This window comes from Ambystoma mexicanum, chromosome 3q, assembly GCF_040938575.1.
Source record: "Ambystoma mexicanum isolate Mex_15411 chromosome 3q, UKY_AmexF1_1, whole genome shotgun sequence".
In the NCBI taxonomy this organism is placed as follows: domain Eukaryota; kingdom Metazoa; phylum Chordata; class Amphibia; order Caudata; family Ambystomatidae; genus Ambystoma; species Ambystoma mexicanum.
In genome coordinates this window covers 1,015,076,986-1,015,092,657 of record NC_090926.1, presented here as the reverse complement: position 1 = coordinate 1,015,092,657, position 15,672 = coordinate 1,015,076,986, and the positions used below count along the sequence as shown (strand labels likewise).

Below are 15,672 nucleotides of genomic sequence, written 5' to 3'. Positions count from 1 at the left end.
TAAGGGGAGTAAAGATGACTAAACACTCAGTGAAAAAATATACTCATTTGTGGGATGTTGACACAGTTTTGAAATAATTTCTTTCATGGCCAGATAATCAGGACCTATCCAGGAAGGCTATTTCAGGCAAGCTAGCCATGCTACTATGTCTACTGGCTTGTAAAAGGTCATCAGACGTTAGAGCACTAGAAATCAACAGGAAGAGTGTATCACCAAATGGAGTGACCTTCCTCATAACAAGGACTGAGACAGGTTTGAGATCCATATCTTACGAATCATTTCATGCATATGAGGATATGACAAGGGAAGTGAGACCGCCAGGAGTATGTCAGTTACTAATAGCAATTTGTAAACCTTTTAAGGCCATAACACCGGCTACCATAGCTAGATGGCTTAGATGGGTGATGGAACAGGCAGGCAGGAGAAGGAGAGTGTGGAATCAAAGGTGACACCAGGTTCTTGGCCTCGCAGGTGGGGATAGGAGGAGGGCCAAGGGAGGCTGGCCAGAGAGTGAGGGGAAAGGAAGGTGATGGTGTGCCGATGAGGAGGATCTTTGTCTTGCTGGCATTCAGACAAAGATCGTTGGCGGCACACCAATCTTGAATGGCAGTTAGGCAATCAGTGATGAGAGAGGTGGAGGAGGTGGCTGAGGGCAGCATGAAAATCAATTGAGTGTCATCCACGTAGCACTGGAAATTTGAGCAGAAAATGGCAATACAGTGGGTGAGAGTTGCTAGGTATTGGTTGAAAAGCCACGGCGAGAGGTTAGACCCCTGGGGAACACCACAGGTGGAGAGGAAGATAGATGGTAGGAAGGACCCAAGTTGGACCTCGGAGGGTCGATCAGCGAGGAAAGAGGTCAGCCAGGCCAGAGCCTGATCGGTGATGCCCAAGTTATCACGGAGACGGTTGAGTAGGATGGTATGGTTGACTGTGTCGAAGGCAGAGGAGAGATCGAGGAGGATGAGGACAGAGGGAATGCTAGAGTCAAGGTTGGAAAGCAGATCTTCACAGATGTTCAGGAGAGCAGTTTCCATGGGGCAAAGTTACGTGGGGAAAAGGTACGTAGAAACATAACTCCCATTCCACGCCTTCAAACATACTAAAAAATACCCATCGCGTGAACACAAGTGTTAATACAGATGTAACACTGTTGCGCATACCTCCCAACCTTTTGATAAGGTGAGTGAAACAACCAGATTTTTTCTTGGGCGGGCGAGAGTCCATTGAAGTGAATGGGTGTATAGGGGATTTGGGGGGTGAGTCAGCTGATTGCAAGGCAGGTCATACCCATTAAAAGCGTGTTAGTTGAAAGTGGTTCGGCATGTCTTTTGCACCGGTGTACCCTATGGGGACTTGGAAAATAAACCTCATTTAGGGGAAAGGTGTTTGAGTGGATACCCAGGTAAAGTCGGTGGCCACTAATCAGATTCAAAATCGCGTGGAACCACATGTCCTCTCACTAGATTTAGAAGTACTATTGTTCTTCCTTTACCGACAATCTTGGTATGTTTAATTATTGTCTTCCTCCACCGTCTCCAATGCAAGTTAGTGGACAAATGAAACTCTGTCTCAAAAACATCCTTATAGAGCGTATGGGCTGCAATTGGTGGTGGTTATGTTGCTAGGATGTGACGGTCGTCATTGGATATCCGAAACAAAACTGTAATGATAGCAAGCCTTCACTTTTGCTTGCTTCCTGTTGTCATATGTGACCGGAAGAGGCGTATGCGGAACGGGCGTCGGGAAGATGCAGTCTGTACAAAGCATGGAAAGTAGACGCGAACTTGAGTCCTTTGGGGAGCAGAAGACCCCTGAGGACCTGGAGCCGACAGTCGCTGAGGAGAAGGGGGAAGCTGCGCCCCATGCGGAGGAAGGGGAGCGGTGCCCCTCTGTCTTACAGCCAGAGCAAAAAGGCTCACCCGAGGAGGAGGAGGAGTTACAAAAGGAAACTCGGGCCATGTGGGAGAGGTAAAGACCAACCACAGCATGCACAGGGAAAGAGGACTGCAGTGGGTACTCACTATTTGGGACACGGACTTGGGTTCTGTTTGCGCCTATTTTTGTTTTAGGCAACAGTATTGAGCACATCTCAAATAACAATAGGCTGTTTGTTATTTTACCGTAAAAAACGTTTACCGTAAAATACGTTTACCGTAAAATATCGTACATGTCATAATAATTTGTTTACCAAAATAGACGGACTGCTACTTGCCATTTGAAAGCGTATGTGTGTTCTTTTAGGGAGGACGTTGCCTCAACCGAAGTGTCATTATCTCATTAGGATGGAATCGTTTCTCTCTTAGCGTTAACATTTCGTATTATTGGAGAGGGAGGTTTTATTGAGAGGGCGACGAACTCGATTTATTTATTTATTTGAATTTGTAAAGCGCCCACTGCCCTGGGGCATCGTGGCGCTGTTAAGATGACTTACTTGGTTACATAAGTGCATTAGCAGGCATACAAAGATGTTGCTTTGTGAATATTAAAAAGTGCATGACATAGAATGCATGGTTATAGTGGTAGACTGTATGGTACAAACACATCTTTTATGGTAGCATCAAATAGTTTACGTTGTCTAGTAGGTGGGCGAAAGCATGATGCCTGCCATGTCTTGCATGGCGATAGCTACAATCAATTGCCTGGTCATAACAGTGAACATATACAGGGTGTCAGCCATAGGTTGCATGGCGGCAGCGACCCATATGTGTAAAGACGTAATCAAGGGTAAGTGTGTGGTGCCGGGCATAATAGTACAGTGGAGGCATGTAACACAGGTATGCACGGTAGAAATTAACAAAGAATAGCATGGGGTCAGCCGCCATATGCGGGGTGGCAAGTGCATACTATTAGATCGTTTTAAAATCTGCGGGCAGTGGCGTGCTGCAGGTCTTGATGTTATTATGGTCAGCTACACATACTTAATGGGCGTAAGAGCGAGGTGGGTACCATACACACAGGTGGGTCACATGCTTACAGGAAGTAGCAGAGGGTGGGGGAGGTGGGTCACATGCTTACAGGGAGTAGCGGTGAGGGCGACTCACCGGCAAAACAAAAAGGGCCTTAGAACGCAGGCCTTGGTGGGGGGAGGGCCAGCGTCCACCTGCTGGGGTGATTTTGGCCCATAAGTAACAGCCAGGGACCAATCGTACTACGGCAAGAGCTGGGCAGGCAAAGACAAAGGGAAAGTTGGAACAGACCGCCATCTTGGAAGGTGGTAACTAGCATGAGCCATAGTATGGCTGAAACACAACAAACAGCAAAAGTCACGGTGATCCAGGAGGTGCACACACCAGGCAGGATGTTTTCAGCCTGTGTCCTCACGGAATGCGCACAATGGTGAAAAAACAAACTTCGATTGTCGTTGGTGCATCATGCTCACAAGCATGGATGCAGGCTCCATAATTCAGCAGTAGTTCCCCATGTCGAGCGCAGCCTCGAGAAAGTGTCCGGGTCCCCAGAGGAGGGGGAGATGCAGGCTCAGTGAGAGCAGGGAGTAGAGTATAATCAAATATTTTTCATTACTCTTAGTCCCACTTTTCCTTGTCACAGTATTTATTTATAGTAGGTTAGTTACTAGTAATCTGCATTACTCTTAGTTTTAGTCTTCCTCGTCACAGTACATATTAGCTACCAACCACCATGACAGAAACCCTTTTCCGATTTGAGTTCTACATGCTCGCCCCTATTTTCAGGTGTTCAACACCTCCAGATTTGTAGCATGTTTTAGTTAAGTACTACTTCTTTTGCCTCATTTTATCCTTGTCCGGAGGGTGAGGCAAGTCTAAAGTATAGTGTGGAGAAAAAATAGGAGTAGAAGTTAAGATTATTAGTAAGTAATCCGAGCATTACCTCAATTTCCCTCTTCCTCGTGACAGTACTTTTTTACACAAAGTTTACCAGATGACTGCAATTTACCTGAGACATGTTACTCCATTACTGGGCTTTGTTTTTTTCCTTGAAGGTATCTGAGAGTTCATCTTCCAGAATGAATTTTTTAAAGCAATGGAAGCTCAGATATGCAGCTTATTCTCCCTGGTGACATAGTCATCTAGTAACCTTATGTGGTATTCCAACCCCAGTGACAAATACGCCCAAGAAAACAAGACTCAGACCACTAGTATGCTGTTTGCAAACACCACCTCCAATTCTTTGTTCACCTTGTGTGGCAAACGGCGTTTCTGTGCAATTCCACACATAACATTCCCATCTAAAGGGAACTGACCCCTGATTATGCCAACTCAAAATACTGTTGCATAAACTTATTCGTATCTGCCCATGTGCAGTGGTCAAAATGTGTACGAAAAGAGGTAGTGGAACTTTGTTCCCTACTGGCATGCCCCTGCTCCCCACAAACCCCATTGCCACGCCCCCTCCCAGGCACAATACAAACCCCCAAACACATGTGCCTGCTGTTTAAGGGAACGTTCAGTGCACTGCAGTGAAAGTGCACGTTTCAACTTCTTCCTACACTTCTTTATTTTAAAATGAAACCATTCCGGAGCCGTTTATTGTTAGAATAAAAGTATAGGAACAGTAAAACTTAATTTAAAAAGTAGAGGAACAAGGCTTCCAACCGCTCCCGTCCACCTCGACCACTGACCAGGATATATCCTAAGACTCTTCCCTAGAGGTTGGCATTCCACTTGCCAATATACCCTGCACCATGAAGTGTGGAGGAGAACTTGCAGCCATGGAAGCCATCCTAATCCTCTCACGGATCTACCTGCTGATAGTAGGTATGGCTGCTTAAATGCCTGGACAGACTCTCCCGAATGTAAACAAGCATTGGTAATGCCAACAGTCTTGGCTTTTCTGGAGGCATGGGAAGGTAATGCCAACAGTCTTGGCTTTTCTGTAGGCATGGGAAGGTATTTGCCAGGCACTACCGTAGTGGTATTAACTAGTCATCAATTGTAGCAGCTGCTAAATGGTGCAAGTGCCTGGGCATATAATAGGAGTGACTGGAAAATGGCTAATACTTGTACACAAGTCAAAACTGTTAGCTTTGACAATGCTTGTTGTTAATAGGACTTCATTGAAGGACATACATCATGCTTATAGAGTGGTTGAAGGCAGACCTGGTTAAGTCATTTTTCTTGCACATGTAGCATGTTTACAGCTACTCTGAATAATAATACATGGAGGAACTCCAAAAATAACAGGAACAAAATGGAGCAATGAAGCATAAACAAAGAGGTGTTCCCGTGTGTAAACAATATTTAAATTGTGAATAAAACTTTTTCTATTTGAATATTACATTAAATGGTGATTTAATCACATAATTCATAGATCCATGGTACCTGTATTTATAGTGTAAAGTTAACACTATTTTCATCAAAAGTCACGATTGTACAGAAAAAAGAAAAAGAATGAAGTATTCACTGAATTGACTTTTTATATTTTTTAATAGAAAACATTCTTTTGAAATCATAAAGTAAATATACCGGCTTAATATGATACCAATGGATGAACAAAGTTCTTCAAAAAAGAATAAATAGACAGGCTTGATAATGTATCATTGAGGACAAAAACAAATTCAACATTCATGAGTCCATACACTTTTTTGAAGAAACAACAAGAGAAATTATTGAAAAGGCAAATCCAATGTGATTTTAAACAGTATTTAACCCAGAGGAAATCTGGCTGTCTGAAAACATTAATGGTTATTCCAATGCTAAAGTATAGCTAAATTAACTGGCTGTCCCTGGCTAATGCATATGTAGTATGTAGTTGAACGTGCAAATTAGAAAAAGAAATGTAGATTTCAACTTTTTGTAGAAATCAGTAATAAATGAAAATATAACTTCATGGAGTACTGGTTAGTAGATACAGGGCTGGACTGCCCCACCGGGACATTCCCTAGTAGGCCTCTGGGCATAGGGCCTCCTTGGCGTAGAAGGATACGTGCGTCGCGTGAATCCGCCTGGGTGGTTGCACGAATTGGCTGCCTGCAGTGCCGGCTGCCACCACCAACGCCATGCTGGGGCTGCCTGTGTATTTTTTTCTTCCCAGGGCTGGCACCGGGGAACCGAAACCTCACGTGCCCTGCCCCTGCGCACACATTGCGCAGCAGCACAGGTCAGGTGCAGGGCAGGCTGGCTGTGCGGGCCGGGCAAAGAAGTGTTTGGTGTGCACTGCCAGGGCAGGTGCGGCCGCCGTGAGGGGCCTTCTTCGCTATGGCGTGATCCAGGTAAGCAGATACCGACAACGATTGATTGTAACGAGAAGCACATATTATCAGATGGCGCGTAATGAGCTATCGGCATCTGTTCCAGACCTTGTGTCCTCTTTTGCTGCAGGATCCGAGTGTTTCTTTCCCCTTGGATCTCGCAAGACTCCGGCAATGATCAGGTCGTTCATCACGAGAGACCTGTGCTCATGAGCAACCACACCTCTCCATTTTACTAGACAGTAGACTATGTCAAGGGTTACGTGTTCTATACTTTTACACCAGTGCAGCTCGCCTGCCGTGCTCCCAGCCCCCTGCCTTGGCTGATGGTGAGTTCAGCAGGACCCCAGCAAGCCTCGGCAAGATGCCCCCCACCCGCTCCAGAGAGCCAAGAACCTTCCCGGCAAGGCCGACACTAGACATGTCCCGCTACTGTATAGGCCTGAAGGAGAGGAAGTTGACCTTTGCCGCAACCTTTGGCATAGTCCGTAAACCGACCCTCTCCAACATCACACTGAGCTGCTTTGCACACTGCCTCCTGCACAAGAAGGAAAAAACACAAAGAGCAGCCATAGTTTTATTATTTTGTTTGATAATTCAAATAGGGATGTAACAGTGAAAATGAACCTTGTAAATCAGCATGCAAGAGTGCCAAGCAACAGTGTAAATCAGGACTCAGAAATAGTGCATACTGTAAATGTAGGTCTAGTTATTACCTGCGGGTTGGACTCAAACTTGAATCCTTACCTTTCAAACCTTGAAGGGTGTATATGTATATGAAGCGGTTATTGAACCGTATATTGCCAGAAAACCTTAATTTGGCCAGGCATCAATGTTAAAATGCGAGCCAAAAATGTCCAAAAAATTCATCACAAAAGAAAGTCAAATATCTGTGCTTACACTAGTGCCAATTACATGTACAATGACATCATCAGTGGTACATAAGTAAATCCGATATATGCCATGATCGCCGGGGCATCCAAGCTTTTCCAGCTCTGCCTGGAAGAGAAGAAGAAGGAAGGTTTCCTTCATCAACGGCGTGAGACCAAGAGGAAGACGGTCCTCGCTGTACCTCTACTGGACGATATCTGGGATGAGGGTCTCGCCCTCCTCAAGAACCCATCCACAACGCCTGCGGGAAGGGATCGGTACGAGAAGAAGTACCGGGTCCCGGACGCGGTCCCCTTGTGCCTTCGGGCACAGCCGACCCCGGACTCGGTCGTCTCCGCGGCGGCCAGGGAGAAAGCCGGGGGGGGCTTCGGCCTCTACGTCAACCTCCCCGCCGGACGGCGAGGGAAAGAAATTGGACACGATGGGACGCAGAGTCATCTCATCAGCAGCGACGGCGATTAAGGCTGCCAACGCCTTGGCTATCGCAGCCCGCTACGACAGGGAGTTGTGGTACAAAATCGCCACCCTGCTGGACTTCCTACCGGACGACAAGACGGCGGAGGCCCTAGAGATCTTGCAGGAAGGAGAAGTGGCGTCGAACCACGCCATTACGATAGCGACGGACATCGCTGACACTGGGTTTCGCCAGTTGGGCAACGGCGTGTGCCTTAGACGGCGTGGATAGCTCAAGGCAACGGACTTCCGCCAGGACGTGCAGACAAGAGTCTTGGACATGCCGTTCGACGGGAGCAACCTGTTTGGGAAAACAGTGGACGATTCCCTACAAGCCATCAAGACGGAGACGGTCCGGGCTCTTGGTGTTCTCCAGCAACGACGGCCGCCCTTTCGGAGCGCCGGAGGCAAGCAGGGTGCCTCCAAAGGTTCCGGCGGCGGATTTTCCACCTATCGTCAAGCGGCCCGTTCGTCGTCACAGGAAGCCTACAGGGGACGAGGCAAGTCGGGCGGACCCCGCCGTTGTCGCCAGGGAGGACAAGGCGGCAAAGCCTTGTCGAAGCAGGACTGAACCGGCCGTGGGGTCGGGCCCCCAACGAAACACCCCGGTGGGAGGCCGGCTGGCGAACTACGTCAGCGTGTGGGAGTCCATCTCCACCGACCGTTGGGTGCTGGACGCCCTGGCCCAGGGTCACGCGCTCGAGTTTCTAGAAGTGCCCGCGCGTCCCCCCCGTGGCCAGGAAGGAACATCACGTCCCTCAACTTCTCTTGGAGGTAAAGGCGATGCTCAAGAAAGGCGCCATCGAGCTCGTCCCAAAGAGGCTTCGGGGCTCCGGAGTTTACTCAAGATACTTCCTCGTGAAGAAGAAGACAGGAGGATGGCGTCCCATCCTGGACCTACGACGACTGAACAAATTCATCAAGGTACAGAAGTTCCGGATGGTCACACTCCAGCACCTCCTAGGTCAGCTGGAGGAGGGCGATTTCCTGTCGTTGTTGGATTTGGAGGATGCTTACTTCCATATCCCCATCCTAAAGGGACACCGAAAGTTTCTCAGATTCGTGGTCCAAGGGCGTCACTACCAGTTCAGAGCCCTTCCCTTCGGATTGAGGTCGGCACCCAGGGTGTTCACCAAGTGCCTCGCACCGATGGCGGCGTGGCTGCTCCTGGAGGGGATCCACGTCTACCCCTACCTAGAGGACTGGCTCATCCGAGCAAAGACAAGGGAACTCGCCGCAGAGCACACAGCGAGGACCGTCCAACTACTCACGGACCTGGGATTCTCCATAAGCTACGCCAAGTCCCACCTGGTGCCCGCGCAAGACGCACTGTTTCTGGGAGCGAAACTCGACACAGTGGCGCTTCTGGCCTCTCCGTCGGAGGAAAGGACGAGGGCCATCTTGGGCAAGGTGCAGCGGATGCTGGTTGCGGACGCGGCCAGGGTGAGGTCCATCAAATCCCTCCTCGGAATGATGTCTTCTTGCATTTATCTCATCCGCCTGTGCAGGCTTCGGATGCGACCGTTACAGGAGTTCCTGGACGCTCGCTGGATTCAGACGACGGGCAGCTTCGAGGACAGGATCACACTCGACGAGAGCTTCCGACGAGCGATCCGGTGGTGGGGACCCGCGCGCATCTGACGACGGGCATGGACTTCCAGACCCCGGGCCACCAGAAGACAGTGACCACGGATGCCTCCCTGGAAGGGTGGGGAGCGCACACCGAAAATCTGCACGCGAGAGGCCTTTGGCTTCCGACGGAGAAGTCCCTCCATATCAACGTCCTGGAGCTCCGGGCAGTGTTTTGGGCCCTCAGGTCCTTTCTTCTGCCACCTCAAGGGCAAGGTGGTGAGGATCTTCACCGACAACACCACCACCATGTTCTACATCAGGAAGCAGGGCGGTACCAGATCCCCAGCCCTGTCCAAGGAGGCGCAGGATCGGTGGCATTGGGCCGTCGCCCAAGGGATGTTTCTGGTGCCGTTTCATCTGGCAGGAATAAAAAACACCATCGCCGACTCGCTCAGCAGAGAGCTGCGCTCGTGCCACGAGTGGGAACTACGACAGGATCTAGTGGACCGCCTCTTCCGACGGTGGGGCACTCCCATGATCGATCTGTTCGCGACGGCGACGAACTCCAAGTGCCGGAGGTTCGCCAGCAGGTTTCCCCAGCCGAGGAGCATGGGCAATGCTTTCTCGTTCCCCTGGGAGGGCCTGTTTCTATACGCGTTCCCTCCATTGCCGTTGCTGATCCGGCTCATCAACCAGCTCAAGAGGTCACGGTGCAGGATGATCCTCGTCGCACCTGCGTGGCCTAGGCAGATATGGATCCCGGACCTTCTGGACTTGTCAGCGTCCCCGTCAATCAAGCTGCCAGTGGACGCGGATCTTCTCTCCAGGGAAGGAGGCGCCATCCTCCATCACGACCCGAAGTCGCTGAACTTGCAGGCCTGGCTCTTTCAGCGTTAGAGTTTGGAGGTTACGACATACCGGCCGACTGCAGAGAGGTTCTTGCAAAGGCCAGGGCGTCCTCAACTCTTAAATGCTAAGGACACAAATGGAAGAGGTTCTCTGTCTGGTGCCATGCACAGAAGATTAACCCTCTACGGATTACGGCTCCTCAAGTACTGCCGTACCTACTGACGCTGGCCAAGGCTGGACTTGTGCGCGCTTCCATCAAGATTCATATTGCCGCGATCTCCCGATACACCAGAACCACGGGGCGGACGTCTTTGTGGTCTCATCGTCTGGTGAAAGAATTCATGAAGGGACTGTTCAGATCGTTCCCGCCGGTGAAGGCTCCGGCCCCGGCGTGGGAGCTCAACGTGGTGCTGACCAAGCTCATGGGACCTCCGTTCGAGCCTCTGCACTCGGCTCCGTTGAAGTTCTTGTCGTGGAAAACAGCGTTTCTTGTGGCCATCACCTCCGCACGACGAGTGGGAGAGATCCAGGCCCTTTCCTGCAAGCCCCCGTACTTGACTTTTCACGACACGAGGGTAGTGCTCAGGACGCACCCCTCCTTCATGCCCAAGGTGCCGTCGGACTTCCACCTCAACGAACCCTTGGTGTTACCTGTTTTCTTCCCGCCACCTTCGTCGCCGGCTGAAAGGACTTTGCACTCGCTGGATGTGGCTAGAGCGCTGAAGTTCTACGTTGACCGCACAAAGAGTTTTCGGAAGACGTCACAACTTTTTGGGAAATTTTGGACCTGTCAATCAAGGGAAGGCTTTCTCAAAGGCTTCCATTTCCAGATGGCTCTCCGGCTGTATCATGTACTGTCATCGGTTGGCAAACCGACCGCTGCCTGGCCGTCCGAGAGCCCATTCCACCAGAGCGATCGCAGCTACCACGGCGTTCCTATCTGGTGTGCCCCTGCTGGACATCTGCAGGGCTGCTACGTGGAGGTCGACGCACACCTTCACGAAATTCTACTGCGTCGACCGGGATTCCAGGGAGGAGTCCAGGGTCGGCCAAGCAGTGCTGCGCAACCTGTTCGCCTAAGGTGAGCGTGGTGAGAAGGTAAGAGATGCTTAATGTTGAGTTGTTGTATTGCTTAATGTTGAGCCTGTTGCCACCTCCCGTGGTTGTGCATGTGTGTACTGCTATGTATTCTCTTATTCATGAGCATGTGAATCCATGCCAGACCCCATGCTGGAGAAGGAACAAGTTACTTACCTGTAACTGTTGTTCTCCAGCATGGGTCTGGCATGGATTCACATGCGAACCCTCCCGCCTTCCCCTCTGCGGCTCTTCACTTGGTCATACTGCCACTTCACGTGCTACCAAATCTGAAGATGGCTGCCAGAGGCGGGGCTTAGGGAGATGGCGGTCATTGGCTGTGGTCAGTATGACGCAGAGATCAGTGATTGGTTACTACTACGAAAGACAGATCAGAAACGAAACTGATACTGATTTTTCTTTACCGAGGATTCCCAGCCTGACGACGGGGAATATTCATGAGCATGTGAATCCATGCCAGACCCATGCTGGAGAACAACAGTTACAGGTAAGTAACTTGTTCCTTCCAAGATGATATATTGATATATGCCGATAGTAAAAAAGTTCATGATGAGAGATTAAGATAGATTTGAAACACTTGTGTATGGGCGCGTTACAAATGCCATATCATATCATCATATCAAGATATGTGTGTGGGAAATTATACAGAGCTGGAATGACTTTGAGCAAAGACAAATGTAAAATTAATTGTTCTGAGATTGAGTATCTGGGACACAAGATTTCTGCTAATGGCATATCACCCAAAGAACAATTAGTTGATGCTATAAAGAAAATGCCCAGACCATGCAATAAGGAAGAAGTGCGCACATTCTTAGGTATGGCAGAATACTATTCCAAGTTTGTTCGTGATTTTGCTGTGCATACTGTTCCATTACGCAAAGCTATTAAGAAGAAGAGTTTCGAATGGAATGATGAATGCGAGGAGGAATTTGAGTTTATTAAAACTGCAATTGATAAAGCCCCAGCATTGAAAAATGTCACCAGTAATAGGAAAGTCATTATTACCATCGATGCCAGTAATATTGGTCTGGGAGCTGTCATCGTGCAAGAACATAAAGGTCGTGAAGTGGTAATTGCGTTTGCATCGAGACTACTTAAGGGGGCTGAAAAATCTTATGCCGCCATCGAAAAGGAGGCTTTGGCGATAAAGTGGTCGGCGGAAAAATTCAGGATCTTTATCTGGGGTGGCGAGGTAGAGTTCCGAACGGATCACAAACCTCTAGTCCATGTTATTATGTCTAAAGGATTAGACAAAGTGTCAAATCGGATCAGGAGATGGGTAATGCTCCTTCAGGAATACAATTGCACAGTACGTTATGTACCTGGAGCTAAGAACATTACGGCTGATTGCTTGTCACGTCTTACCAACATATCAGAAATTGTGGATGAGGATGATAGTACGGAAAATGTTCTCAATATAGAGACAACATCCATTTCAAGGATAGAATGGAGTGAGGCTGAAAAGGATGACAGAATGCTGGTTCGTCTTAAGGAATTGATCTGCAGTCAAGGTCCATATAGTAAAGTGATGTTTGAAAAAGCCAATCTTTTGGACTATTGGTTGGTTGCTGATGAGTTGCATCTACATAATGATATCGTCATGAGAGGAGACAAGATTATTCCGCCGTATGGCTTACGCCGAAGAGTGATTGAACGTGGTCACGAGGGTCAACAAGGAATAGTAAAAACTAAACAAAGGATAATAAATGACTTCTGGTGGCCTGGATGTGATCTGAAAATAGAACGTTACATCAGAGACTGTATCCTTTGCAGTAATGGTGAAAAGAGCTGTGTGGGTGTGAAACAACCTATGCTGGTGACTGACATTCCGAACAAAGCATGGAAAGATCTTGGTATGGATGTGTTGGGCCCGGTATGCAGAAATGTGTGCAAAAATTTTGTTTAGTGGTAATTAATCTCCTCACCAGGAGGGTTGAAGTGATTATTGCACCAAGTATTATAGGGAAAATTGTGGTTGATTTTCTGTCTGGAATTTGTGAGAGAGAGGGTTACCCTGGAAGTATCATGACGGAAAATGGTACCCAATTCAGATCGAAGGAAATGGTAGTTTTCTGCAATAAGTACACTATCATGCACAAAAAAAGTGCCATTTACCACCCACAGACCAATGGGACTGTGGAACGCTTTAACAAAGTGTTGAAGCAGACCATTAGGTTGGCGTGGTCCAACTGCATAGATTTGGAAACAGCTGTTAAGGATAGAATAGTGGCGCATCATTTCACACCACATTCCCCCACTGGCCTTTCTCCTTTTGAGTTGAGCAGAGGGAGGAAGGCGTGCACAAAATTGGCACCGTTATGGTTGGATAACAAAAATGATGGTATGGATAAGGATTTTGGAGCTGTGTGTAGTAAGGTCAGAAGCACACATTAAGAAACAAATCTGGGTATGATGAAAAGAGGCCCATGGGCAAGTTTGATAAAGAGACAGTAGTGGGAAAGATGGTAAGAGTCAATCTTCCCCCTGCCCTCAGGGAAGGCCCTTGTAACTGGTCAAAACCTATCAGAGTTGTAGAAGCATTTAAACACGTTAGAACGGGGGACGGAAGGATCTGGAACGTTGAGAGAGTGGTGACAGTAGATTCTCCACTGTCAGTAGAGGTGAGGATGTTGAGACAGTTGAATGAGAATAAAGTGTGTCAAAGAGAAGAGCCTAAGGGAAAAGATATGCAAAGAAATGGTTCTAACAGATCTGAAGTAATTTCCTTGCCAACCCTTATCAGAGAGACGTCCTGCAGGTCCAGGTGGGGAAGAGTATATCGCAGACCAAGACGAATGGAGGACTTTGTGTGAATGTGTAGTCTCTATTTAATTTTTTGTTTTGTTGTGTTTTGTTGTGTATATAATAAAGGAAGGGAGATGTGTAGCATCTGTGCTACCATGAACATGCACAGAAGCCTATCTACACTGTAACATTCCATGCCTGGAGTTTGTCATAGACTACAGTGACATCACAAGGAATGTGGAATGCGGATTGAAGAATAACAGCTGAGAGCCTCTGCAGCTCGATGTACACTGACTCCCTCCTTCATATTATATGTATGATTATAATTAAGTTGTATTTATTTATTAAAGTAACGTGACCCAATTACCCTGAGCCATCATCATTTCCCTGCCGGTCACTTCAGCAGGCCTTTCGAGCCCACAGTTTGATTGTAAGGCGTGAAAAAGCTAGCATGAAGAAATCCCAGTAGGATGTGTTTTTGATGGGAGGGGCAGGAATTGGGTGAGAACAGTGATAGGGATTACCATGGTCAATGGTTAGTGTTTCCCCTCATATGCCAATTCTTCATAACCGTACTCTATTACAAAAGTGTTGGCTTATAGGTGGTGCTTTAGTGCCACCTAATAGCCAAAACTAAAATCTGACTGTCCTCCTACGAGCCTCTGTCCTTTCCAGGTATGTTAGGACTGATCATCTTACATCTAATCTGCTCCACCCACTTCCTTAGGAGAGGTAAGGATTCATAAAAAAATGAAGGTAGGACAATCTTTGGAGAGAGATGGAATTTAGATGCAACTTTTTTCAGAAGAGCACAGTCACATTGCATGTGACTGAACCACAAAGTATGGCTTCTTACATGTCAATTCCCCAGTTCTTCCCAAACTCTTAGCTGTCATAATAGTGATTATAAACACTGTTTTCAGGTTGAGGAACTTCAAGGAAATTGCCTCCATTGGCTCAAAGGAAGCATCCTGTAATGCTTATAAAGCCAGCAGAAGATCCCATGGAGGAACATCAGAAGCCATGACAAGTCTACCGCCATAGGATGGATATTACATCCACCCCCATGCTCCCTGACATTGGAACTGGGTACATAATTATGGAACTTTCGTATTTTGCTCGGATGCAAAGAGATCCATGACTGGGGTCCTTAATCTCTTGCATATCATGGAAAAAGACTCCTGATGCAACAGTCATGTTGCTGATGGAAACACCCTACTCAGTTTGTGCGCTGCCTACTTGTCTGTTCCTATGTTGTGCACTGTCATGATGTACAGGGGCTTCAGTTCTGCCCATTCCCCTAGTTCGATCGCCAGTTGTTTCAGCATTCTGGAGTGGGTGCTCTGCTGTCTGTTGATGAAAGCCATTGCTGAAGTGTTGTCTGTTCATAGCACTACTACTGCCGTTCCCTGGATCACTGGAGCAAAGATCTGCATGACTCTGAAGGCTGTAGCCAATTATCTCCAGTTTGATGATCTTGTTGCTCCTTGTGCTGACTATTTTATTTGGTGTTGCTTCCACTCGGCCACAGTTCCCCATCCCAATTTGCTGGCTGCTGTAGTAAGGCTGATCGGCAAGGCCCACGTCAGCAGAAACTATTTAAGTAGGTTGTCTTTCTGCATCCTCCTCTGTAACCTGAATTCACTGGAATTATCTTTACAAACTCCTGGGAGTCTCCTTCCCATTGCATATGAAGATGGAACAACAGTGGCCTCATGTGTAGCCTTTTCCATTGTACCAGGAACACACACTAGGGGGAAAAGTTGAATTTGCAAGGTACTAGCTGCTTCTTCCAACTCCAGAAGATCCACAAGACTGTTTTGGAGCTTGACAGCCCTGTACTACGATAGCATCACCATTCTCTTGGCTGTCCTAAATCTTGCCCTATAAAC

General features: G+C 48.0%; 1 protein-coding gene across 1 annotated transcript in view; it reads left to right on the top strand.

Annotated features, from left to right (window-relative positions):
- The first annotated feature begins 1,723 nt into the window (after positions 1–1,723).
- ENDOV (endonuclease V) overlaps positions 1,724–15,672 on the top strand; it is a 188,979-nt gene continuing 175,030 nt past the window's right edge. The window contains exon 1 of the mRNA XM_069655187.1: positions 1,724–1,971. Within this exon, the coding sequence (XP_069511288.1) occupies positions 1,751–1,971 (221 nt within the window). The 5' untranslated portion in view covers positions 1,724–1,750. The remainder of the gene's footprint in view (positions 1,972–15,672) is intronic.